The sequence below is a fragment of the Trichosurus vulpecula genome, chromosome 7 (assembly GCF_011100635.1).
Source record: "Trichosurus vulpecula isolate mTriVul1 chromosome 7, mTriVul1.pri, whole genome shotgun sequence".
NCBI classification, from domain to species: Eukaryota; Metazoa; Chordata; class Mammalia; order Diprotodontia; family Phalangeridae; genus Trichosurus; species Trichosurus vulpecula.
The window spans coordinates 235,456,821-235,482,908 of record NC_050579.1 but is presented as its reverse complement, the minus strand read 5'-3'; the positions used below and the strand labels follow the sequence as shown (position 1 = coordinate 235,482,908).

Genomic DNA, 26,088 nt, shown 5'->3' with positions numbered 1-26,088 from the left:
TTAGAGTTTGGTAAGATGTGATTGGTCATAGGAAAAATATTTCGAGAAAAGAGGATGGTATAGAGTTGAACTGATCGACCCAGCAGTCAAAACAGGGAGGAGGAAATGAGAGTTTAGCCAGTGTAGGGCTGATGGTCTGGGAAAAGAACTGAGGGGTTGAAGAATTGCATATCATAGTGAGGAGGATGAACAAGGTTAAGGATTGAAATGCAGAGAAAGAGGAAATAATAAGGAAATTTCATATTTTGTAACCATGAAAGTTGAACACTTGTGGGTGATAAGATAAAAGGGTTTATCCAAATCTTTGTGTAGCTCAGATAGAGTAGGAGTACAGGAAGAGTAGGTTATGAGAACTGAGTAAACAGGGAGCTGGGAACTTAAGGTCTTTGAGGCAGTATCAATATGTAGTTGAAGTGTCCTCATATGAAGGCAGGAGTTTGGGCAAAGAGAAAAGACTGGGAGCCAGAAACTGAACTAACTGAACTGACTTATCTTAGGCTCAGATAGATAATGGCCTTTAGGATGTTGATTGGGTGGTACATTTGAATAGCATGCACTTTCTTTTTTTTTTTTTTTTAATCCAATTTAAAAGTTCCTAGTTTTTTTTAAAAAACAAAAGTTTTCTTGATATCTTTTTGTTCTTAACATTACCTACCCTTCCCAATGTAACCTTCTTCTCCCTCTCTCTGAGAGCTATGCCTCTTAACCAAGAATAAAACGGAAAATGACCGAACTGAACTAACAAACCTAATGAACACATTGTAAAAGTGTCTGACATTCTTTGAAGCATCCACAACCACAGTTCCTGGATTTTACGAAGAAGGAGGGGGAGGCCAGTCTTGTCATTATGATTTCTTAGTGTTCACTTTCAGCTTTTGGTTGCTTTTCTTTCCATTTACATCGTTGCAGTCATTTAGCTGAGCTTTCAATCGTAATAATTTATGAGTGAAAGTACAATCAGTACTAGATGGGGTGCAGTGTCATCAGGTGGTGATGAGGGAGCTAAGTCTTGGTGAATGTGATAAGATCAAAAGAATGAGAAAGTAAAAGGTTTACAATGAAAGCAAGCTGGTTAACCATGGAGCAGGGGTTAATTATGGAAAGCATGATGGAAGGGGGTAGGTAGATTGGGAGTGTGATATTTAAAGGATAGGGTTGAGGATGTTGGGAATAAGGGAATGGGCAGTTGGGAATAAGGGAATGGGCAGTTGGGAATGAGTTGGCATTTGTACGTCATCTAGAGATTCAAAATCTTTAAGGGGTTAGGAGTATGGCAGAATGAGTTCAGGTAGAGTATGAGTGGTTGGAGAGAGATCTGTTGAGGGCAGTGGGGGGTGATTTGACTTTTCAGTACCTCCTCAGTGACATATGGTGATGAGAAATTCTTTTTGGCCCAAGGAGCAATACCTCACAGTTAGTAGGAACTGGGATGGCCTGGGAGTGTCTGTACAGAAGGCACAAATTTTGCTATGGGAGGATAGTCTGGTGAAGATGATGGCCTCTGGAGCATTGGAGAAGGCCTTAGAAAAAAAAGATGCTGGAGGTGGTTATCTGGCTCAGGGCTGATAATGGGCTTAGTGGGTATATTCTAGAGTAAAGAGGTAGACTGACTGTCTCATGCTGCCTTTGCATAAATCATATTGCCTCGTCATTGTGGGTCCCAGTAGGGCATCTAATTTAAGATGCAAAATTATCAGCCCTGAGCCAGACACCCTCTTCAGGACCTCATCTTTTACTTGCACTATTGGAATAACCTACTAACTGGTCCTCTTGTCTCCAGTCTCTCTCCTGCAGTACTTTCTTCACAAACCTGTCAAAATTACCTTCCTGAGGTATTTTAGCGATGTTATCCCCATATCAGAGGGCTTCAGTAGCTCTTGTTTCCTAAGATAAAATACAAACTCCTTATTTTACATTTTGTTGAAGCATAGGCATGCAGCATGTAAGCAGATTAATAAATAGTAAATTAGTAAAGATAATTTGAGGAGGAGGAAAGCTCAATTGAAAAGAACAAGAAAAGAGTAATAGGGGTACTTGTGTTGGCCTGAAGGAAGCTAGAGTCTAAGAGTTTAAAGGTATAAGACAAATGTTGCTTGAAAAAAAAATCACTCTGTAGCTTAATTGCTGACATTCCTTTGTATAAAGATTCAAGTGTATGTAAGGTTTTAATAATAGTAACTTCAGTAGTCTTCAATAAATTATAAAGTTCACCTGTTTGAGCAACTAAAATAGTAATCTGCTTAAAAGTACACATAGAAGATAGAGAATCTAAGAAGGTACGGAGATGCTATCAGAAAACAGCCTTTGCAAAAGCGGGGGTGGAAGATGAAAGTCCAGATTTCGAGAAGAGCTAATAGGCTAGCTTGTCTGGAATAGAGAATGCATGAAGGGGAGTGATGTGAAGTACATTTGGAAGGTTAGGTAACAGCCAGATTGTGGAGTACTTTAAATGCAAGCTGGGTAAGGAATTGATAACAAAGGTAGTAGGACTTCACTAAATCTTTTTTGAACATTTGCTCTAGGGTTATTGATTGGACAGCTGTGTAGAAGACAGAATAGAGAGAAATTTGGCAACTGATTGGATGTGGAGGGTAAGGGGAAAGAGTAAAGAAATCACATTTTCTCATGTTATTATATTCTAGAGTTTTGCAGAAGTTTTTTTTTTCTTTAACAGTTGATACTTAAAAAAACACTACTCTTAGACTTTGATCAGGAAATAATCAGACACTTATTGAACTGGAGTACTGTTGTGACTCAGCTGGTGTGCCAATATAGCCTTTAAGAGTCTGTTTTTTTAGTCTTGTAATTGGCAGTGCAATGTTTGCTTCCATGTAATTGGTGTATTCTGGTGTACAAATAGAAATTGCCATTGCCCGGAAGGGTGTGTCTGACTTGTTACTTTGCACTGAAATTGGACTAACTAGGCTGGGGTTTGAGCCTAGAATGTAGGCCATAAAATTAAATGTGGTTAGCTCCTTTGTGTGCATAAAAAGGTCCAGTTTTATAAAAATAACTTGCTAAATTTAAATACATAAACAGAAAGGTGCTTTTCTTATTTTAATGCTACTTTAAAACTTAATTTTCTGTCATGTCTTTTTCTTTAGAAGTAAGGAAGCGGCAGTGTAAAGTTCTCTATGAGTATATTCCACAAAATGAAGATGAATTAGAGCTCAGACTGGGAGATATTATCGATATTAACGAAGAGGTAAGCAAAATAGATGTTAAAGATAGGTATTTGATCTACCTTTTTTAGTGCTTTGTTTAAAGGTATAAGAAAAATGTGCTTTTTAAAAAAATTACTGTGTAACTTAATTGCTGCCTAATTCCTTTGTATAAGATTCAAGTGTATGTATGCGTTTAATGACAGTAAATCCAATAGACTTCAGTTTTTTTACGAGGTTTACTTATTTGGACAACTAAAATAGTACTCTGCTTGAGAGTATGCATAAATGATCACTTATACATATCTATTTCTGAATATATTCTTTTAACTGAAATTGATATGTGCAATCTGTAGACTTTGGATTATAACTCTGTTATAGTGTTAATTACATATGACACTATTACAAAAATTTTTCTGTGTTTCAATTTACTTTAACTAAAAATTTCAACAGAAAACATGTATAAACTCTTTAATTCTGAGTTTAACACAGGCCTGAGGTTGGGGGGAATAAGGTTTTTTTTTTTTCTCTTAATAGAATTCAATGGTAAAAACTTTTTTTAGAATTCTAAAATTTTCAAAACACCAAATAAAATGATCTTTTCCACATATGAGGTTAAACAGAAAAAGGATTATATATGAAACAAAATCTGTTTCCCTTTTAACTTTATAATAAATTCAACATGTGACTTTCAGAGTTTTCCTGCATTTTTCTGTTTCCTTCTAGTCCTCCTTTTGTTCTCTTCTGTGCATTTTAAAAAATGTTTGATCAATTCTCTTCTCTTCTTGGCCACTCTAATGTTAGTCTTCCTTTCTTCTACCCTGCTCTTCCAATTTAAAACAAAACAATCCCTTCCCCACCCCCCCCCTTTTTAAAAAAAATATTCATAGTTAAGCAAAGCCAAATTCCCACACTGGCAGTTTTTGAAATTTGAGTAATTTTTGAGTAAATTTCATTCTGCAAATTGAATGAGTTGTGCTATGGCATAGATTCTTAACTTTTTTTTTTTTTTATTTTGTGGCATTTCTTGGCATTCTGATGAATGATGCCTCTGGACTCCTCAGAATAAGATTTTTAAATACATAAAATATATAATACTACAAAGGAATGCAACTATGTTGAAATATGGTTATCAAAATATTTAAAATACTAGGTCATGGATCCCAAGTTAAGAATTCCTTAGCCTTTGGCATTTTGGATATTCATGAAAACATTTATGCTAACTAAACCCTTCCCTCTCTCCCAGCAGGCATCATAACCAGTTAGAAATGGTTTTTAAATATTCCCAACTTCTCTCCACCTTTAGTGTAGGATTTTTTTGTTTTTAAAGAGAGAGCATTATTTTATAAATTTTCTTGGTAGTTATGTGTAGTAAAGATTCTTTTCTCCAAGTATAAATTTGAAGAATAAAAAGCTACCATATATTCTGGTGGGGAGTCAGATCCATATGATTGTTGCCACTTTATTTCTCTGTTTAGGTTTATTTGCTTAAATTTCAAAGAGGCTTTTTATATTAATCTTTGAATAATTAAACCAGCAATATATCTTGTATGTTATATACAGTATAACTATATTACTGCCAAATGCCCCAAAATTCCTTGATCAAGTAGTCCCAACTATTAGTCTGAAACTAGAGGTGTGATATGAGATTTGTATAAAAAAAAGAATTTTCCAGAATTAAAATGATTTTTAAAAATGTCTCCGTAAAATAGCTGACATTAATCGGTGTTATCAAATCATCTATGAAGTAGCATAATATTGTAGCTAGATAGCTGGCTTATGATCTAGGAAGACCTGGGTTGGATACCCATCTCAGACACATTCTGGGCAAGTCACTTAGTTTCTCAGTGCTTTATAGGCAGTTTTCTAAAACAATACATTAAAGAGAAGGTGCTGACCTGTAGTAGTAAAGGTAATTGGCTCCTCTGGAGTTTCCTTTATCAATGAAATCACAATTCTGTCCTCTTTCTCTCCCTATTTTTTCCCCTAAAGAAGATTAGCAGGGAGCATTTAAAATTTTTTTTTTCATTCTAAATTTTATTGCGTTTTTTTTTTTTTTTAATTAACAGAACTCTATTTTCTCTCTTACCTCCTCCCAAATGGAAAACAAAAGTCTTTGTAACATATATGCATAGTCAAGCAAAATAGATTCCAGCATTGCCTATGGCCAAAAAAATGCCTCATTCTGTACCCTGAGTTCATCACCTCTCTGTCAGGAGGTGGGTAGCATGCTTTATCATCAGTCCTCTTCAATTGTGGTTAATCATTGTATATTTATTTATAAACTATAATTTGTTCAGCCTTTTCTTAATTTATTGACATCCCTTAGTTTCTAACTCTTTGCCATCACAAAAAGACCTACTATAAATATTTTTATATACATGAGGCCTCTTTTTCTGTTATATCTTTGAATTATAGGCCTAGTAGTAATATTATAGGGTCAAAGAGTAGGCCTAATTTAGTGAGGGCATAGTTAGTATGGGCTTAGTTCCAAATTGTTTTCCAGAATGGCTGAACCAGTTCAAAGCTTCATCAACAGTGCATTAATGTGCTTCTTCTCCACTTCCTCAAGCCTCTGCAGCATTTTTCTTTTTCTCATTTTTGACACTGTTGAGTATGAGGTGGAACCTCAGAGTTATTTTAATTTGCCTTTCCTTAACAGTGATTTGGAGCAGTTTCCCCCCCACCCCCCGATATGACTATTGATATCTTGAATTTATCCCTTTGAAAACTGCTTATTCATATCCATTAACCATTTGGACAATAGCTCTAATTCTTATATATATTGGAAATAAGACCTTTATCAAAGAAACTTGCTACAAAGATCCCCCCCCGCCCCGGTCACTTGCTTCCCTTGTAAATTTTAGCTGCATTGGTTTCATTTGCACAAAAACTTTAATTTTATCTAATTAGAATTTGGGTAGGTAGTTAGATAGAACACCAGGCCTGGTGTCAGGAAGAATTGAGTTCAAATCGGACCTTAGACATTTACTAGCTGTGTGACCCCGTTTACCTCAGTTTCCATATCTGTAAAATGAACAAAGGAAATGGCAAACTAGTCCAGTATCTTTGCCAAGAAAACCCCAAATGTGGGGTCATGAAGAATTGGACATGATTGACAATGACTGAATAACAACAACAACAAATCAAAATTACGTATTTTATTTTCCATGACCCTTTCTATCTCTTTTTCGGTCAAGTTTTAAATAAAACTAAAGCCTAATGCATAATTTGGTACCTTTCTAATTCTAATTTAATAATGATAACATAAAATAACTCTGACTTGATAATAGTATATGCTCAGTCTTGATTTGCTTATTCTTTTCCATTTTACCTTGGAATCTTATGCCTCCTGGACTTGTTCATGGGTCTGCAGCTTTGTACCAGTTTCTCAAAGATTTATATAATTTCTTACAACTTTGGAGGTGGAGTACTCCAGTTTTAGGGATTTTCCACAAGTTTTCATCTTTCTCAGGGTGTATTTTCTCCCACCCCCCACTTTGAGATAGTATACAGAAAAGACTTAAGTGGGGAGAAGGTTATTTACCTACCTGGAAAAAAAATTGAATATGCCATGCTTACTAATTGATTAGAGTATAACAGCTTTAGATCCCATGTTGTAGTCTGAAAACAAATGCCTCAAGTTGCTCTGGTGAATTGAAAATGGTTAAAAAAAAAAAAAAGAAAAAAAGAAAAAGAAAAAAAAAAGAAAAGAAAAGAAAAATAACTGTAATTATTGTTCACTAATTAGTCATAGAAGTGAAATATCAACAAGTAGTGAGTCAAATAATATAGCTAATTATTAGAATTGCTAGTATTAGCAAATAACAATTTTATTTATTAACATTCTTATTATTGATCCTTCTTAATGAGCAATAATTATAGAGAGCTGGTTAGCAGTCTTCTTTTTTAACATTTTCTAGTTATTTGCATGTAAGAAATTTTTCTTGTTTTTGGATCACTACATAGGACTTAGGACTGGAAGAGACTCATCATCTAGTTCAATCTTTAATCTTTTTATTTTACAGAGGGGGAAACAGAGGCCTAGAGAAAGGAAGTGATCTGCCTATAATAATATAAGAAACAGAGCTAGGACTTGAACCCAGCCCCTCTGACTGTAAATTCAGTTCATATGAGGCTATGTTAAGATATAGGATAATAAAATTGAAAGAATGCTGGATTTGGAGTTGAAAGATATAGATTTGAATCTCTTGACTTCTTTGGGCCTCAGTAAGGTGAAGGGTGAGACTATATGGTCTCCATTGTCCTCTTCAACTTCAGATTAAGATGTCTCTCACATGTGCCTGTTGTAGACGTTCCAGGCCTGTTGGACCTTTATGACAGCAAATCTTCTACCTGGTTTCTTTACCATCAGTCTGTTATATGTAACTAAAGAGAGCTTCCTATAATACCATTTGCCTTGTCTCTGTGTTGCTTGCTTTTCAGGTTATTCTTTACTCAAAGTCTCAGCTCTGTTCCCTGTTACTCTTTAACATCTAGAGTCTGCTCCATTTTAATTGGTTTTCTCATTGCACTTACCCTTCATACATCACGCCACTTCTGGCCTCTGATTTTGCTTTTACTGTTTTACCTGCATAAGATGCCTTTGTTCTTATCTATCGAGGTAATTTATCCAGGCTTCATCATGACTGGGAGGTGGAATGCTCTCGATCAAAGTTCTTTCTAAACCTCAGAAATTAGTTCAAATTCCATTTCTGCTGTTACATGATCTGACTACTCCAGTTCTTATTAATTTTTCCCTTCTCTCAATTCCTTTTTCTTTTTACTATTAAGACCATTCAGTTTTGCATGTAAGGTATGACAGAACTTCCTATCTTTCAGCTTCTATAGAAATTATCCAATCGTATTACTTTAGAGCTAGATGAAATTTGATGAAATATCACAATGTTTTTAGAGATGGAAGGGACATTGGCTTTTGTAATCAAGACCAATTACTGGGTGACCATAGTAAAATCACTTCCTTTCTCCTGGTTTTGGTTTCCTCATGTCTAAAGTGGGGATAAAATAATGCTTTTACTGTCTATTTCACAGTGTTTAAGGAAAGTTCATTGCAAATATTAATGTGCTATATAAGTGAGTTACTTTTAGTGTCCTCTCTTCCCCTTATTTTACACATAAAGATATAAAGTCAAGGTGATTTGCTCAGTGTCCAACAAGTCTCTCCTGACTCAGTTATCATAGGACTTTTATAACTCGTGTCTCCCTGGCACTCTCATTTTATATGAGAGAAAATTTGGTCCCATAGAAGGAAAATGAGTTGCCCCAAATCACACAGGTAGTAAGTAAAAAGCCAAGATTTGAACCTAGGTACTTATGACTGCGAGCATGGTGTATTTTCCATAATATCATTCAGTTGGCTCCTGTCAAAGACCTTCTCCTACCAGTGCTAGTTGGTACGTGATTATCTGCATATTTTGGATATTTTGTAGGCAACTTGAACTCAGAATGTCCAAAACAGAACTTTTTATCTTTTCTCCTAAACCCTTTACTCCATTTTTGTCAAGGGGGCCGCAATCCAGCTTGTCACACAGGTTCACAGTCTTGGAGTTATCTTTGAATTTTTTTCTTCATCCTATTCCCTTCATACCTAGTCAATTGCCATGTCTTTTTAATGCAAATGTCACAACATTGCTTTAATTCATCCCCTTTTCTTAATTCTTGCTCACTACTCTAGCTCAGGCATTCACTACCTCTTACCTAGACTGTTACAGTATGGTAGTAATTTTTCTCACTGCTTCCAATCTCTGTAATGTATTCTTCCTGTATTATAATTTTTTGGTTAAATGGAAAAGACAGTTAATTTGAACTCCAGCTATGTTGTCAAATTATTACTGGAAACTCATTTAATTTGCCTTTTTTAACTATTAAATGTTTATTCGTAAATTTACATACTCTTTTCTATGCATTTATTAACTTGTAAAATAACATTTTGTAATGTTCAATGAATGCTAGGCACTTGTGTGAGATACATTGTGCTAGGCGCTAGGGAAACATTTAATAAAAATTAAGATGTAGTTAGAAGCTCAATGCTTTGAGATCAGGTGAGGCAGAAATTATTTCTATTTGAGAGGATCAGAGAAGATTTCATGAAAGAGTTAGCATTTGACCTGGTCTTTGAAGATGAGTAAAGTATAAACAGATGGCGGGTCAGCAGGAAGGAAAGTATAAAATTTATAGCATGAATACCACATTTCTGGCAAAACTCACATGTACAAAAGCGCGTGGGAAGTGTTTAGAGTATGGCAAATAGTTTTCTTTAGTTAGAAGCATAGAGTAAGAAGATATGTTATGAAAAAAAGATAGAAAGGTTGTTTGGAACCATGTTTTAAAGGATTTTGCAATGCCAGACTAAGTGGTTTGTTAGACATTGAGAAGCTTTTAAAGGTTTTTGAATGTGGAATGATTAGAATAGGCTTGTACATTAGGAAAATTAATCTGGCAAAGGTGTGTAGAATGTGGAAAGGGAAGAGTAGGTGGGTAACCTTTTAGATAAAGTAGTATTAGGATAATGATATGAAAGGAGATACCAGGTGTACCAGGTAATTGTAATATTGGCAACCAGGGAAAGTCAAGATTCAAAGATCACAATTGTAGAACTGGAATAGACCTTAGAGGTCATCTAGTACAATTCACTCATTTTATAGATGAGGAAACTGAGGACTAGAGAGGTTAAATGACTTTTTCAAGGTGTCCCAAGTGTAGTAAGTTGCAAATCTAGGAGTTGAACTCAAGTCTTCTGACTCCAAATTTATCCTCTTTCCACCATAACATGTCGCCTTTCTGAGATGACTATGATGATTTTAACATGTATGATTAGGAAGAATTATGGAGTGTTAGTGTTAGTAGACATAGATCAAGAAGGGAAGTTCTTTGTGGGGGGGATGCATAGATTTTTATGTGCTGTCATCTTTTGTGTTTGTATAAACATTCAGTTTAGGACTTTGCTTCAGACTTCATAGAAAAAAAAATTGAGGGCATTATCTGAGAGCTCTCTCTTTACCCCTGCCCTCCTCATCCCTTCATTCTTCTGAGGAGGGAGCCCTTCAGCTTGCCATAGTTAATTCCTCTACATGTACCCTTGATCCCACAACCTCTTGTCTTCTCAAAGAAATTGCTTACACTCAAATCTCTCTCCTTCCATGTCATTAGACTCTACCAAGCCTACAAGCTATCATTATATATCTCTTTCCCTTTTTAACTTAAATTCTTTGAAAAATCTGTTGGTATTTATTATCTCTACTTCCCCTCTTCTCCGGTCTTCCAAATCCTCTGCAGTCTGGCTTCCTATCTCATTCAGCTGAAGCTGATCTCTCCAAGATTATAAGTGATCTCTTAATTGCCAGATCTGTAAGTTTATTATTGATAGTAGTTTGTTGTCTATGGTTCCTTCAACTCACAGTTTCCTGTTTATCCCTTATTATTTTGTCAATGTCTATTTTTGCTTTGTCAGCATAATTACAATGCTTGGGGCTTCATTTATTATTAATTTGATGCATATAGTAAATTTTTCACATCCCCTCAGTTTTATTGTGTGTATGTCTTCGTTTTTAAATGTATTTCTTATGAGCAACAGATGGTAGGGTTTTATTTATCCAATCTATCACTTTTTAATTTTATTGTTTTGTAAATTTTATTGGATTGTTTAACCCATTCACATTTAAAGTCATGTGAATTAGTTTTATATTTTCTGCATTTGTCACTAATACTCTTTTTTCTCCCCAGGCTATAATTTTTTTTTCCCTTTCTTCTGCTATAAACGTAGTATTGTGTCTCTTCTTACTTTTGCTTAATCTTTTTTAAGATGGCCTTATTCCCACTGACTCTCATCCCTGATCCTCTTTCCCTTTGGAATTTTGCTTATTAATTCCTTTATTCTTTCCTGCAAGTCTGTGGGTCAGGTCTTGGGGTTGGTTAGTGCAGGCTTGCTGCCTGTAGTATGATGAATGATAGGGAAGAGGATGCTGAGTGAGCTCAAAGTAGGCTTTTTAAAATTTTTTTTTTAATTTTAGTTTACAATGCTCGGTTCTACATAATTTTGAGTTCTAGATTTTCTTCCCCACTTCCCCCACTCCCTCCCCAAGACGGCATGGAATCCCATATAGCTTCCACGTACAACTTTGCCTTGAATTAATTTACACACTAGTCAAGTTGTGGAGAAGAATTATGACCAATGGAATGAATCATGAGAAAGAAGAAACAGAACCAAAAAAAAAACCAAGCCAAAAATAAAAACAAAAGAGAGGGAAAAAAAAAGGGGGTGGGGGGGAAGGCGAGCATGAAGTGTGCCTCAATCTGCATTCAAACTTCATAGTTCTTTCTCTGGATGTAGATAGCATTCTCCATCATGAGTCCTTTGGAGTTGTCTTTGCACCTTGTGTTGCTGAGAAGAGCAAAGTCTGTCAGGGTTAGTCCTCACAGAATCCATGTATCTGTGGTTGTGTACAATGTTCTCCTGGCTCTGCTCCGCTCACTCAGCATTATGTCATGTAGGTTTTTCCAGGTTGTTATGAAGTCCGTTATCATCCCCATTTCTTGTAGCACAGTAGTATTCCATTAGATTCATATACCACAACTTGTTCAGCCATTCCCCAATTGATGGGCATCCCTTTGATTTCCAGTTCTTAGCTACCACAAAAAGAGCCACTATAAATATTTTTGTACATATGGGTCCTTTTCCCACTTGTGTGATCTCTTTGGGATACAACCCTAGAAGTGGTGTTGCTGGGTCAAAGGGTATGAACATTTTTATATCCCTTTGGACATAGTTCCAAATTGCTCTCCAAAATGGCTGGATCAATTCACAACTCCACCAGCAATGTAACAATGTTCCAATTTTCCCACATCCTCTCTAGCATTTATCATTTTCCTGTTTTGTTATTTTAGCCAATCTGACAGGAGAGATGTGGTATCTAAGAGTTGTTTTGATTTGCATTTCTCTAATCAGTAGTGATTTTGAGCATTTTTTCATATGCCTATAGGTATCTTTAATTTCTTCCTCTGAAAACTACCTGTTCATATCCTTTGGCCAGTTCTCAATTAGAGAATGACTTGTATTCCTGTATGTTTGGCTCAGTTCCCTGTATATTTTAGAAATGAGACCTTTATCAGAGACACTAGTTGTAAAGATTTTCTCCCAATTTTCTGCCTCCCTCATTGTTGCATCGGCTTTTTTTGTATAAAAACATTTCAATTTAACATAATCAAAATTATCCATTTTGCATTTTGTAATGCTCTCTATCTCTTGTTGTGTCATAAATTCTTTTCTTTTCCATAAGTCTGATAGGTAAACTATTCCTTGCTCTCCCAAATTGCTTATAGTATCAGCCTTTATTCCTAAATCATGAACCCATTTTTACTTTATTTTGGTTTATGGTGTAATATACTGGTCTATGCCCAGTTTCTGCCCTACCATTTTCCAATTTTCCTAGCAGTTTTTGTGAAATAGTGAATTATTAGCCCAGAAGCTGGATTCTTTGGGTTTATCAAAGAGTAGATTGCTGTAGTCATTGACTTCACCATCTTGTGTACCTATCCTATTCCACTGAACCACAACTCTGTTTCTTAGCCAGTACCAGGTAGTTTTGATAACTGCTGCTCTATAGTACAGTTTAGTATCTGGTATGGCTAGGCCACCTTCTCTAGCACTTCTTTTCATTGATACCCTAGATATTCTAGACCTCTTGTTCTTCCAGATGAATTTTGTTATTATTTTATCCAGCTCTGTAAAATAATTTTTTGGTAGTTCAGTTGGTATGGCACTGAATAGATATCTATTTTTATTATATTAGCTTGGCCTAACCATGAGCAACTGATATTTTTCCATTTATTTAGATCTGACTTTATTCGCGTGAAAAGTGTTTCATAGTTATGTTCATATAGGCCCTGGGTTTGTCTTGGCAGATAGACTCCCAAATATTTTATAGTGTCTACCTTAACCTTGAAGGGAATTTCTCTTTCTGTCTCTTGCTGTTGGGCTTTGTTAGTAATGTATAGAAGTGCTGAGGATTTATGTGGGTTTATTTTATATCCTGCAACTTTGCTAAAATTGTTTATTATTTCAAGTAGTTTTTTACTTGATTCTCTAGGATTCTCTAAGTAAATCATCTTATCATCTGCAAGAAGTGATAATTTAGCTTCTTCTTTGCCTATTCTAATTCCTTCAATTTCTTTTTCTTCTCTTATTGCTACAGCTAACATTTCTATACCAAATTGAATAGTAGGGGTGATAATGGACATCCTTGTTTCACCCCTGATCTTATTATTATTATTTGGTTATTTTTTTTAAAAAAATTTAAACCTGTTGAGTTACTGAGTGTCCTAGATCATGGAGAAATTTGAAGTTACTTTATCTTTTATGCATAATTTCTGTCTCTTTCTCTCCTTCCCATCTCTCTTCTCTTCCTCACCTATAGCCAATCAATTGACACATTTTATAATTTCAGTTTCTCTCTCTGCAGTATCCTTTAGGCATGTTCCCCTCTCATACAGCTGCCATCCTGGTTCAGTCTCTCATTACTTTTTGTGTTGACTATTGTAATAGCCTTCTAATTCAATTCCCTGCCTCAAGTATCTTTTCACTTTAAATTCCTTCTCCACATATCTACCAAAGTGATTTTCTTAAAGTGTAAGCCTGATCCTATCAACCCCTTCCCATTCAGTGATTGCTATAAGCCAGTGATTCCCTATCACCTGTAACAACAGTTAGAAGCTCATATCTTTGACATTCAAGGTTCTTTACAACCTGGCTTTTTCTGTATTTACAAGCTTTTAAATTAATCAGTCACTTAATCTACTTCACATGGTCTGTGGTACAGCCGTACTGGCCTACTTGCTGTTCTTCACATGAGATGCTTCATGTTCTTTGCATCAGCCTTTATATTTGTAATACTCTTCCTTCCTCACCTTTGCCTCTTGAACTCTCTGGCTTCTTCTAAGACTCAGGTCAAGTGCCAACTTCTGTAGGAGTACTTTGTTGTCCCCATCCCCCCAGTGGATAGTGCTTTCCCCTCTAATGGTACCTTACATTTACTCTATTAGTTTTGTGTATACTGATTTATGTATATGTTTTTCTCCTTCAATTGAAGAGCAGGGTCATTTTGGCCTTTTTTTTTATCATTTAGGGCGTAGCACAGTGATTGGCATACAATAAACACTTAATAAATACTTGATTAATCATTGCTCAGTTAGTATTTTCTTTTTAAAAAAACAAAACTGAATTATGAACTCTCTTAGGTAGAAGAAGGATGGTGGAGTGGAACTTTGAACAACAAATCAGGATTGTTTCCTTCAAATTTTGTGAAAGAAATAGAAATAGCTGATGATGGAGAAGCCCATGAAGCTCAAGAGGAATCAGGTAAATCATGTTGACATTGAAATGTAGTTTAATATTTTGTTGATTGACTAAGTGATCAATGTAGAGGGGTAGCATTGAAAAAAACCTCATACACCTGATAGGGAAATAATATGTATTATTCTATAATTTTTACGAGCTCCTTCTGGTATCCCTCTTAAAGATGTCATCAGTAATGTACTAGTCTTCTTGATGGCCATTTGTGAACCTTCTAGCTAATTCTCACATGATTTCAGACTTAATGAAATTATGGAAGGATCCCAATGATAGAATGAAATGAGAAAATATTTGTAAAGTTGCTTAGCACAGTACCTGTCATATAGTAGGAGCTTTGTAAATTCATATCCCTTTACTTCTCCTTCTCTTTTTTCCTCCTCTTCCCTTCCCTTTACCTCTCTTTCCCTTTCCTCCACTCTCGAATAAAGAGTAGAGAATCAAATAACCAAGAAAGAGAAACTGAATTAGGAACATGATAGATTGCGAATTTATAAAGATTATGACTATTTAGTCAATACTCTTTCCATTGTACCATGCTTCTCCCATAAGGACTAGCCTCATGTAGAAAATGGTAAGAAAGGAGTTCTCTGACCAGGGAAATTTATAAGTAAGGTAGTCTCCCAAGGATTATTGATGATGATAATTTAATTTAATTTTTTTTGTAACTGTAGACTTCCCTGGAAACATCAACAATATTTATCAATCACTAATGACTGATGAAATCAGCTAATCAGTTCTTCATTACGATTGGTGGGGGGAGTAGGGCTGAAATCTAGACTCTAATCCATCCTTTTGGAAATGGGAAATGATTGAGGTAGTAATACCAAGGAAAAATATATCTTTCAACAGATACATACAGACAGTTTACAAACTCTTTAGGAAGAATTCAAAAAGTACAGGTAATAGCCATTGTGATATCATACTTGAATTGTGAATTACTTCCAACCAATTTGCTTGTGATAGGCCTTGATGTTGCTTATCATTTTTATTCTATCACTGGTCTTTTCCAACTTTTCCCTAGGACTGAATTGAGTTTAAGTTTTAGATGAAGTAGTTTTTATTGGTGAAGATATGAGCTAGACTCTAAAGTTATGTAGGGATCCTGACGTCTTGAATAAAACAGTATCTAGGTGTAATTTTTCCTTTGGTTTCTTTGCAAAGAGATTGGGACTAATATTACAGTTTTAAATGCTAAGACTTTTGAATTCTAACTCTTAGCTTAGCTTGATTTTTTTTAGTAACTTTGAAGAATTGCCAGGATAAAAATGAAAACTTACCAATATAGAGCTAGAAGGGACTTGATCATTTATTTATCATATATTCAGCTTCCTCAAATGGAAGCCCAGGGAGGTTTAAATGACTTGTCCAAGGTCACATAGATAGAAATTGTCAGAGGCAGGATTTAACCTCAAATCACTGACCCCACGGACTGTGACTTTTACACTGTGCCATGCTTTTTCTCTAGACCTCTCAGTCCCAATCTGGACTTTGTGTTTATGGGTTTTGGAGCCAGTGGTTGGAAATAAGTTCTGATTCTCAGATGTGGATGAATGCTTTATGTAGAGCAATTATAAAGAAATTAAGTGATTAAATATGTAGTTTAAATTGTAATTTGAAGATACTCATCTTTTGATTTCTGAATAGAAGGATTAGAAGTCTCCCTCTTGCCTCATCAAACATAGTAAACTTTGCTGGATAATGGTCGTGTGCAAACTGTAGTAATCAAAACAGAAAGTGCTTTCAAATTTAAAAAAAAAGCACATTTTCTCCCTTGTGTGTTTGTTACATATACACATATGTATGCACATGTATACATATATTAAATTTTTTTGTCTTTGTATATGAATACTATTATTATCTATGCATTATATACATAAAATCAATTATAGCACACTACATATTGGCAGATCACATTTGTTATGTACAGAATGTACATGCCACATTTGCATTGTTTCCTCTCCTTTTTCTGCTTTCCCTTTTCCTCCTTCCTTTTTTGTTTAACCACTGTATTCTCTCTAGAGCATTAAAATTGCTTAGTGTTTGGCATAAAAAAGTGTATATGGTTATTTGAATCTCTTGCATTGGCCTCACAAAATCTGAACTGTGATTATTTTTAACCCTTCCTTTAAAATGGCATAGTGATGAATTGGACCAAAGACTTACTATTACAAAATTATTTATTGGTTATGTGTCAGTCAATATTTTTACTCAAGGACCTTCTTTTATCTTAAAAAAATTTTTTTAAATGAGCACTTAACTGGGAGACAAAAGATCTTAATTCTATTGTCATTTTACCACCTATTAGCCATGTGACCTTGATGCAACCTTTATGAAATGGGGATATATCTTCCTTGCTTTCCTCGCGAGCTGTCCTAAGGAACGAAGGAAATAACTCATGTGGAATTACTTCTAAACCTAAATTGTTTTACATTATGGAGAAATATCATCTTTATTACTTATTCTTTGTTCTGCAAGTCTTTGACCTAAAAGCAATGAAATTTTAATTTAACTTTGTTGGAGAGGTTAAGAGAAGCACGTAACTGTATCTGATGAATGGTTACAGTTTTGCTTTTTATTTGTCTTTCAGTTTGGGAAGCAAGACACAGAGAGACATAAACTTGTTAAGTCATACTTTTAGTAGTAGATCATTGTTGAAATATGTGGTAGATACAGTTAATTATGTTGGAGTTCAGAATTGGTAAAGAGATCATTGTAGCCTGCAATGTTCAGATAAGCTTTCCCATGTGGAGTGAAATTCAAGTTTTTTTGGTATAGTATGTTTTTTGTACTAAATTTTCTTAAACAAAATTTTTCTTTCAGAAGCTGTTTTTACTAGCCCTACCTCACCTTTAGCCTCTCTAGGAATTGAGAGTGAAACTGCAGCTGGATCAGTTGCACAGCCAAAGAAAATTCGGGGAGTTGGATTTGGAGATATTTTTAAAGAAGGTTCAGTGAAACTCCGGACAAGAATGTCTGGTAATGAAGTAGATGAAAAAAAACCAGACAAGGTACAAAAACTGAACTTAAATTTGTTGTATGCACAGAGCACATCAAAGTGTAAAGTTCACTTCACTTTTGTTTCATTTGATTTTTTTTTGATGTGATGAATAAGCTACTGATTGTTTTACGCAAAATTCTGAGGTATTTTCTCCAAAATAATTTGAATTAGCTCAAGCTGCATATTTTCTAATTTCTCTTTCTTTTCTACTAAAATGTAATACTAAGCAGTGGGGGTCTCTTTTTATAATTAGTCTATAAGATAGATAGCAATAATAAAGTGGGGGAAAATGTTTTCATTTCTGACATGGATTACCTTCTTACTGTTCAAGAAATGATTTTTATGATGTACTTTACAATCAGGTAATTAATCACCATCAGAATTATTTGTGATTTGACAATAAAAGACACACATTGGGATCTTTTTTACTAGGGTAACCCTTGGCTGTTGTTTGCACATTTCAGTTGTATCTGATTCTTTGTGACCATATTTGAGATTTTCTTGGCAAAGATACTGGAATGGTTTGCCATTTCCTTCTTCAGTCCATTTTACAGATGAGAAAACTGAATCACATGGGGTGAAGTGACTTGCCCAGGGTCATACAGCTAGGAAGTGTCTGAGGCTAAATTCAAACTCTGTGCTCTATCTACTATGCTACCTAGATGCCCTAAGAAAGGTGACCATAAGAAATAATAAATTGTAATGCCACAGAAACAAATCAATAGTGAAACGTTTTTCAAAAGAATAGAAACCTTTAAATATGGTTAACTCTTGGAAACAAACAGTTAACCACAAGTTTAATACCTTTTACAAAAATTGTCAGGTGAACTATAATACCTTGGAGTTTTAGAAGTATTCATTTTCTCTTTTTGTTCTGAAAGATTAACAGGGGATTTTTTTCTGGCTATTAATTAAATGGATTTTTTTGCTTAGTTGATCTTTTATTTATGTCCGTAGCTTTTTTTCTTTGTAAGTAAAATAAATTCTGATGTTTCCTTCCAAGAGTTTGACCCCCATGTGATCCTTGGCATTAAGTAGATTTAGGTGGAGTTTGTCGTCCTCTGAGTTTTTTGGACACTTTCTGAATGAATCATATTAATCGCTTTATTGTAGTAGTTTTGATGGGAAGTTGTAGAATTCAAGCTCTCTGAGAGTGAGGACTGTTTTTCCATTGTCTTCTTATTCTAGCAAGGCACAGTATATTTGAATTGCACATAGAAGACATTTAAGAAATGTTTGTCAAATTGGACATTTTATTATAGAACTGTCATTTGATTAGTGGGAACAATCCTAGTATTTTATGATTATGTTAGGTAGTAGTGCCAGTGTTAATTATTTTCCCTACCCAAAGAGAAGAAATACTTCACAAAGCTTTAGTCATTTGTCATATTTTTATTGCTTACCTACTAGATAGAAGGCTTAGGTGTCTCAAAGGGCCCTTTAAAGTATTAGTTAAAGACCTGCTTTGAGGTAAGATGATGATATGAAAATTTAAATAAAGGAGCCTAGGTGTCTTATATCTGCAACAGCAAAGATCTAAAAAAGGCATCAAGCCATTAGTAATCAAGAAATTTAGTTAGAGAAGCAACACTAACTTCCTTCAAACAGTACAAAACTTAAAAAAAGACAACCTGTATACACTAGAGAGGGGTCCCTGCCAGGGACGTTAGCACACATTAAGGCAAATAGGCTTGAATCCTGCCGGTTTAGTAGCTAAGGATGTTCTAATGAGATCAGAAACCCATAGCCCTCTCTCTGAGAATGTTTTAGGAAGGTCAAAAATCATATCTCGTTCTGACTGGAGTCACTTTGGGAAGTGGAGGAGAGAAGCTGATAGAAAAGCCAGGGGAAGTTTAATCTCTTGTAAGAACCTCAGAAATTGTGGACAGGACCAAGCGAGGCTTAAATATTCTACCTAAAAATACAGAAGTAGAGGTAGAGACTGGTCAGAGTACAAAGTCCCATGTCAGAAATTGAGGCTGGAAATATGAATAAACAAGAAAATATTGGACCCAGTGAAGAAGTTCTGTGGGTTAAGAAATGACCAAGAGAGGATTCTGGGAAGATGGTGGAGTAGGTCAGAAAATTCTGTGCTTTCCAAATTTCCTCTACAAATAAGACAAAATAGTGCCTCAGGGCAAATGGGGGGGCAGTAAAAATAAATAAGAGTTGGGGCAGAACTGTGGTAGTCCTGGGACAACCAAAGAAAATCTGAGGTTTGAATCTGGTGAATTGTAAATAACTCCAGGCTAATTCCTCTGAAACAGCAAGTGGTAAGCCCTGGGGCTGCCTGGGTTGGGAGGTAGCCTTGACCCCAGCCACAGGAATTTTCACCTCCTGGACAGTGTGGGGACTTGGGTGTCTAAGCAGGAGAAGATTGAGGGAACCTCTGCTGATAAGAGACACCAAGCCCAGCTGTGCTGGGGAGAAGTGGCCCTGGGCAGGAAGGAACCAGCACAGGCCTGTGAATGTGTAAGCAGTAGGGTGGGGAATGCCATTGGCTCTGGACACTTACAGGAGGGCATAGTTCTTGGTTTCAGTTCCAAGCCAGAGGGGAGAACTGAAGGAAGATCTGAGCCCAGAGCCACCATCCGCCATATCCCAGGACTAGACGTGATTACAATAACAAGCTACTATAAATTAAAAAAAAAAAATGATCAGGCAAAGAAGAACCCAGCCATAGAAAGTTACTGTGGAAATAGAGACCAGGGCTTTTCTTCAGAGGAGGAGACTGAAGTAAAAATAGCCTCTTCTACCCCAAAGAGCAATGTCAAATGGTCACCTGCTGTGTCAGCAAGGTAGTAATCACAGTAAAGATGATAATCGTCAAAATGCCTGTGGGGTTCTGTATCATAAAATATATGAGACTCTCCACATAGAAGGTAGAAGAAGTAAACCATTTATTCAGACATCAAATAACCAGATCCCGTAACCAATATGCCCAATCCATCACAGCAGCAAAGAATTCAATAACACAGTACCACAGCAAAGAACCGCTCCATCCCAAAACCATCCGCCCTCCTTCTGGGGCCTTCCCATGAACAAACAGCCACTACACGTCTGCGCTTTCTGTCAGCTCTAACTGTAGTAACTGCTTTCTCAGCATTTCCTATGACACACTTTCTTTTTCCTCTCAGCAAGCTCCTCCCACCACATTTGACTTAGGCTTCCTGTAATTGAAGCAGGTCACATGGCCCATTAATGGGTGGTAAAGATCTTCAAATCTAAATTGCTATTGCACCTGCCCCCAAAAAATTCATTGCCGAACTTAAAAGACTTTAAGAATAAAATGAGAGAAATTGAGGAACAATTTTAAAAAATGAGAACAATTCAAGATGATTATGAAAAGAAAGTCAGTCAACTAGAAAAGGAGATCTGGAATCTTAAGGAAGAAAACGACTCCTTGAAAATTAAAATTGGGCAAAGGGAAGCCAGTGAAGTTATAAGAGACCAAGAAATAACAAAACAAAATATAAAGAATGAAAAAATAGAAGAGAAAGTGAAACATCTCATAAGAAAACTGACTGATCGGGACAACAGATCAAGAAGAGAAAACATAATAATCAGACTACCTGAAAGCTATGATCAGAAAAATAATCTTCATATAATAATACAAGAAATAATTAAAGAAAATTGTCCTGAAGTGTTACAAAAAGAGGGAAAAGTAGAAATGGAAAAAATCCACTGATCAGCAACTGAAAGAGATCCTGTGAGGAAAACATATAGGAATAGCTTAGCTAGATTCTGGAACACCCAGCTCAAGGAGAAAATAATACATGTTACAAGAAAAAAAACAATTCAAGTATGGCAAAGCCACAATTAGAATCAGCATAGCAGTGGCTACATTAAAAGATAGCCGGTCTTGGAATACTATATATCAAAGAACAAAAGACCTGAGCTTATGGCCAAAAATATCATACCCAGCAAAGTTAAGCATAATCCTGAATGAAAAGAAAAATGGATATTCAATGAATTGCCAGGCTTTCAGGATTTTGTTGCAAAAAGACCTTGAAATAATAGAAAATTTGACATACAGTATCCAAGAGAAATATAAGGTGGGTAAACATTAAAGACTAATTACAAGGGAGTTAATAAGGATAGACTATCTGCTTTTTATATAAGGAAATGCAAATTGTATGTCTAATTGTTATTATTAATTAGATGGTTTGAAAGGAAGATGGGGTAGAGTCAAGTATGATGTGATAACTGAAAAGTAAACCATCCAGGAAAAGGTAAAACAAGTAATTATCTTAGACAAATGAGGTGTGAGAGGAAGAACTGACACAAAGAAATTAGATGGCAGAGGAGGGCTAGTAGTTCTGGATCCCTACTCTCAATGGAAATGGGTTAAAGAGGGAACAATACATACATATGTGTATATATATATTTAAAAGGGCATAAAAGCGCTCTAAATTCAGAAAGAAATAAAAGGCTAAGAAGATAGGGAGGGGAGGGAGGATAAGGGAGGGATTTTAGGATGGGGAAGAGGATAAGGGAGGCATCTTTTGGGGCATAGGTTAAGTAATAGGACAAGGTAGCGTGGTTGAAGTAAAGCAGAGGAGTCAGGAGGGATAGGAAATAAGTGACACACAGAAACAAAATAAAGATCAGGAGTAGAATTTATTAGGAGAGAAAAAAAGCTGATAGTAATCATGATCTCAGACAAAGTTAGCTAAAATAGATTTAATCAAAAGAGAAAAACGGGAAAATTACACTATATGTCAGACAATGTTGTTTTAGACTATTTAAAATAACTAGACAGTATAAGGTTGGAATATTGCTGTGGTATAGGAAAGATGAGTTGGTGGACTTAGAATTATATGGAAAGACTTGGACCTACGAAGGAAGGTATTATCCACCCTCAGAGAAATAGAGGACAAACAACTATGGTGTGGTCTTGCATACATGCCTATGAATGTATATATCTATAATGAGTATGATTCTATAATCCAAGTATCTAACTATATCTTCTTCTCTAAGTATGTGCGTATTCATGTGCATATGGATGTAGATATGTTGATATGTATATGTGTGTATATATGCATATATACATACACATCTATAATGTCATATAATATATGTATATATCTATGTATCTACACACAGACATGTATTCACATATACGCATACATACACACACACATACCCACATATCCGTACTTAATTGTAGCCTTCTTGGGAGAGAGGGGGAGGGAGGGTGAAAAAAGATCAAAGTAAAATGTGCGCAGCAGAGAACAAAAGAAAACGTACACCAAAGCAAATAAACAAAAGAAAAGATGGATAGCTTGGAACACAATGTGTATTATATATTATATAGACTTTCTTGAAATAGAAATTTATTGCTGTATATTTTGAATCTTCTCATGTTCTGCTCTGCACATGGCAATACTTTTCTTATTTTGCATTTAAGTTTATAATGTTTCTTTTTCTTTTCTTATTGTATATTTAAGTTTAAAATAAATTAATTTTAAAAAAATAAGATGACCAAGAAATAAACCCAGAAGAAGAGAATGACTCTACAAGTATAAACAAAGAACCTCAGAGGAAAAAAAATGACCAAACTACAGGGATTCTAGGAGTGACTAAAGAAATGAAGGAAGAGATAGAAAATGAATATAAGTGAAATGAGAATTGCTGAGGATAAAATTGGAATGAGTATAAATAGAATAGAAGGCAGAAAAGCTTACCTTTTATATCATATTTTTATATAAAGAGATAAAAATAATAAATGAAGGAAAATGAAGGAAAACAATGTATTACCTGAAAAACAAAGTGGAGCAAATAGAATTCAGTTACTTGGAAGCAAGAAGTAATTTTAGAACAATATCAGAAGATTGAAAAGCATGAGAAAATGTCATATACCCACGATCAAGAACAATTGACTGGGAAAACAGATCAAAGAAAGACAGTTTAAGAAACATCAGACTCCCTGAAAACCATATGATGAAACAAAAAACCTAGATGCAGTATTTCAATATGTCATAAACCAATGTTGTCCAGATCTTTTGAATCAGACTTTAGAGTGAAAATGGCATCCAATAGTCACATCCCAAGAGAAATTCCAAATTGAAAATACTTAAGAATGTCAGTCAAAATCCAGAACTTCAGGTTAAATGAAAGTACTGCAAGCAAGACAGTGATAGCAGATCGTTTCAATGATAGATTATTAGTTTTGTCATATTCCTTCTCTTCCTCCACATTCTTCTTTGTAAAAATGAAGACGGAGTAAAGAGAAGAAAAAGTATGATAGACTAAGGGAAATAACTAATATTTGTAACTATAAAGGCTAATGGGATGAACTAAACCATAACATTGAAGACAGAGGGAGATTGTATTAGAAAGCAGAATCCATGACTGGATTGTGTGGAGCTGTGAGTGAAAATGAAACCAGACTGGACTGGGGGATCAGGGATACAGTGTCATCAGGAATAAACTAAGTCTCAGTGAGTTCCAGAAAATGGAAGGACTGAGAAAGGAAGAGGATTAAAATGAATGGAAGTTTGTTGATTATAAAGCAGACCTTGGATAGGGCATAATTGAAGGGGAGGGCATATCTGGAGTGGTTCATTGTAGGGTGCAGTTGAGAGCATATGGGAATGAATTGAGTAGACAGTTGATACTGGTGATGGTGGGTGTTTTTTTTTTTTTTGCACAGGAGTTCGGTTTTATAGGGATGGGAAGCATAGAATGTGGTGAAAACTTGTTAGCAATTGGAAAATGAATGTAGATAGTAAGTTCTGCATATTAAGGTAGGTGAGTAGAAGAGTCAGAGTGGACATTTTGTGTTGGCATGGCCCTTGAATGTGACTTGCTCTGTTGTGGTGAATTGGGACAAGCCTGGTGGTGTTGTGACCCTCAGAGCATTTCAGAATGGTTTGTCTCTGCCCTGATGTTTTTAAAAGGTTTAAATTTTAAACTGTATATCCAGTTCATTTTATGTATATCATATGGAAAGTAATGTTCCTGTTTTCACTTAGTCACTGTTGCATCAATAACGATCACCTTCAGTAATGTTATTTTAAAGTAGTGGATTTAGTTCTGTATCTAAATACAGTGATTGATCCTTTGATTGAATCCTTTGGAAATAAGTTAATTTATGGGATATATTTAATTACACCAAAATTATGAATTCAGGAAGTAGAGCTAATTTTACTTTTAGAAAGTGACAGAAGAGCTTTATTTATCCTTTGTATCATTACCCAGTTAAAAGTGTACAGGCTGAACTTAGCTTAAGTTTTGAACTCTGGAATTGATTCTCCTTATAGACTTTTTTTCCTCCTCTTTTTCTAGTGCAGGTGTTAGTGAGATTAGTGGAGAGAATAAATAGATAAATGGTCAGGATCTTGGGATAGGAGTAGAATGCAAAGTAAATCTGGTAAAATGGGAAAATGAACCAAATGCCAAATAAAAAGAGTTCAGTAAGGTTAAATGTAGGGTGTAGAAAGGTTTTGAACATATGAGCAGGTCAAGAACTCTTATCGTATTTTCTTCCCTAGACTAAAGAATGGCTTAATTCTGACCTTAGATCAGTCTCTACTTCAGTTTCTCATTGATAGAGAAAAGATAGAATACTCCTAGGGCCTTTTGATACTGAGCACACCTACCTCACAGGGTGTTATGAGGATCAAATGAGATAATATTTATAAAATACTTAGCACAGCACCTAGCACATAGCAGGTGCTTAATAAATCCCTTCCTTCGTTAGTTTCTTCCTTTGTTCCTTCCTTCCTCTTTCTTCTTCACCCCTCACCCCCCTTTCCCTTCCCTCTCTTCACCTCACTTTATCTCTAGGAAAAGATTCCAATTTATATCTAAAACAGAACATATTCATCAAGATATCATACCCAACTCTTCCTACTCTTAGGAATATAAAGAGGCAACATCATAGTATAATTAACTGGTTGTGAACCAGTACCACAAAAAGATCCAGTAATCATGGAAAATTAACAATAACCTACTACCATCTGAATGGAAAATATTTGCACAACAATGAAAGTATAAATAATTTCTTCTAGTTCACTCATCTCATCTATTAAAGATTTTCTTTTGGTTTTAAAGATTTAGTAAGCTTTATACTGTAGATAGACTCTTAAGTCAGCTCTGAACAGTTGTTATACTCTTATACTGTAATTTAATTTATACCTTATTTTTGACCAGTGTTTTTGAATGATTAGAATTACCTCTTGTAAGAGATTGTCTAGAAGTCTCTTTTATTTATTTGCTTATTCTATTACTTTTATAAATTTCCACATAGAGAAAAAATACGAGTTATTTTAAAGGGGTAGGTAGAATAACTTTAAATGGAATGTTTTACAGTCTAATTTTATTGGCTTTATTATATTAAATCATTAATATATTTTGTGTTCTCTAGCTTTTAATTACACATACACTAGGATTCAGACCAACACAGTATCTGAGTATAGAAGTAGCAAAGGCAGAAATTGAAGGCAGATATAAAGGTAAGGCTAATGTGTTAATTTTTTTGTCCTTAAATTTTCCATAAACTGTGGAAATATAACTAAATATTCTAGCTCTTGATCATCAGTATTTGACATATTGTA

General features: G+C 35.2%; 1 protein-coding gene across 2 annotated transcripts in view; it reads left to right on the top strand.

Annotated features, from left to right (window-relative positions):
- Nucleotides 1–26,088, top strand: part of LOC118856385 (CD2 associated protein) — a 165,882-nt gene that overhangs the window by 75,584 nt on the left and 64,210 nt on the right. The window contains exons 5-8 of one of the 2 annotated variants that reach the window (XM_036766673.1): nt 3,105–3,205; nt 14,415–14,535; nt 17,350–17,537; nt 25,899–25,986. In XM_036766673.1, the coding sequence (XP_036622568.1) occupies nt 3,105–3,205; nt 14,415–14,535; nt 17,350–17,537; nt 25,899–25,986 (498 nt within the window). The remainder of the gene's footprint in view (nt 1–3,104; nt 3,206–14,414; nt 14,536–17,349; nt 17,538–25,898; nt 25,987–26,088) is intronic. The other variant, XM_036766674.1, reaches the window with a different exon arrangement.